This window comes from Mizuhopecten yessoensis, unplaced genomic scaffold (assembly GCF_002113885.1).
Source record: "Mizuhopecten yessoensis strain PY_sf001 unplaced genomic scaffold, ASM211388v2 hete_36040886, whole genome shotgun sequence".
NCBI classification, from domain to species: domain Eukaryota; kingdom Metazoa; phylum Mollusca; class Bivalvia; order Pectinida; family Pectinidae; genus Mizuhopecten; species Mizuhopecten yessoensis.
In genome coordinates this window covers 1-2011 of record NW_018482875.1, presented here as the reverse complement: position 1 = coordinate 2011, position 2011 = coordinate 1, and the positions used below count along the sequence as shown (strand labels likewise).

At 37.1% G+C, this 2011-nt stretch overlaps 1 protein-coding gene across 1 annotated transcript; it reads right to left on the bottom strand.

Moving 5' to 3' along the window:
• Positions 1–297: 297 nt before the first annotated feature.
• LOC110444146 lies at positions 298–1990 on the bottom strand (the record flags this gene model as incomplete). The annotated part of the gene is made up of 3 exons (XM_021488554.1): positions 1752–1990; positions 1060–1190; positions 298–401 (listed from the first exon to the last, which is right to left on the bottom strand). Coding segments are annotated over exons 1-3 (474 nt in total), but the record flags the coding sequence as incomplete, so codon positions are not given.
• Between the last annotated feature and the right edge of the window lie 21 nt (positions 1991–2011).

Sequence of the window (2011 nt, the reverse complement as noted above, 5' to 3'; positions counted from 1 at the left end):
TCATCCGACAAGTTATCATGGTTAGTTATTTACTGAACTTTTGCTTTTCAACAATTTATAATGTGAACTTTATTCATTATTTTACGATAACTATTAAACAAGTTAAATCAACCTATGAAATCATGAGTACTCGAAGAAAACCCACGTGGTCGGACAGGTGATCCCATACCTTATCACGTCCGACCGCAGAGTCGACCCCGGGCGTCTTAATACCGCCCACTACGTACACCACCCGACAGCAAATAAGTTATCATGGTTAAACATATATGGATCAACAATTCATATATATATACATACCATTTGAGAGGAATTAGCATTCATCATAGTGACCATGATTTCCGGCATATACTCGATGACGTAGATCATCAGCTTGCCCGTGTCAGTGGATGGATCCATCATTGCTGATTGAAAGCGAGTTAAAATTAAGTTAGTTTCGTTTATAATGATACGAAGGAGTAGAATGACACAAAATTACATAAAAAACGAACAACTATTTTTATTTGAAGTGAAATACAAGAAATAATCCACAAATTCAACAAAAATGACATAATTGATCACAACGGCAACACATAATTGACCACAACGGCTACACATAATTGACCACAACGGCTACACATAATTGATCACAACGGCTACACATAATTGATCACAACGGCTACACATAATTGACCACAGCGCCTACACATAATTGACCACAACGGCTATACACATAATTGATCACAACGGCTACACATAATTGGCAAAATTCACCACCATGTCAACACACAATTACAACTGCTGTTGACCAAAAGAAAAAAAAATAGAAACCACGAAACTACGGAGGTGTAACTAGATTATCCCAAACAGCGATTCCTGTCTCACATGTTTCCATAAAATATAGGGGAGCACGTAGACTACCAACGATCAACTTGTTATAATGAGGTCTTAGTGTATGTCAACAGGACGCATTTTTTTCAGAAAATCCTGATAGGGTCTTCATAGTTCAATATACTCAAAAATGGTTGTTATTTATTTCAATATTGTTATAGCAACAAACAGAAATAATGACAAGGTACTTACTTTCCATAAACTGCATTTGTTGTGTCATTGAATTCATCTGTGTATACACACTATATAACATAGGGCCCATCACGGACCACAGGGGCGTCTTCTCCAGCATAGGCCCGACCATGGTCACCATAGGATCCCAGCTGACAAACACAACACGTTCAATACAATTCAATATTTTTATTTGTCAATTATAGTTTCACAATTGCCTGAAGGCCAAACACAAGTAAATTAAAAGTAGAAATATTACGTATTTTAGCTATAACCTGACTTAAACAGAAATAAGGCCAACTCTCCTCAGATCCAGTTTTTATGAATCACAAAGAGTCCTGTGTTAAGATGAGAGAGTTTGTGTTAAGTGAAGGGCCATTTGGATTATATTTAGTCAAATAGTCGTCACCGATTGGTGAATTAATTCTACACCCATATAGGAAGGGATACATACACCCCAAATATTTCTCCGATAAAGATATACTGTTCGTTTGTTTGTTTAAACAATGCTTATTACGTAATTTGTTTATATTCATGTTGTGCTTTGGACCGTTACACGTATGCTTATATTCTATTTTTAGACATGTTTAGACGGCTGTTTCAAGATATGGTATAACTTCTATGAGACCATATACAGACTGGTGTACCAACTGCTTGTTCATAAATGGGAATAAATTATTAGCATTCTACGATAACTCGATAACTATGCTTACGTAATGTTTAGTATTGTCTCTCCTAGTACACCGTGCATCCTCATCCACTCTTCGTCCGTCAAATCCATGGACGATTCGACGCCACGCTTCTCCCACGGGTAATGTGGTGTCCCCAAAGCAGAAAGCCGTGTTGTTATATTCATCGCCACGGGATAAAGATCTACCATAGTCAAACGCGCCCCCACAGTGCAGTTATATCCTTCCAGGGACATACTAAGCTTCATAAAAGCATCTTCCATCTTTAAAAAAAAAAAAAAAAA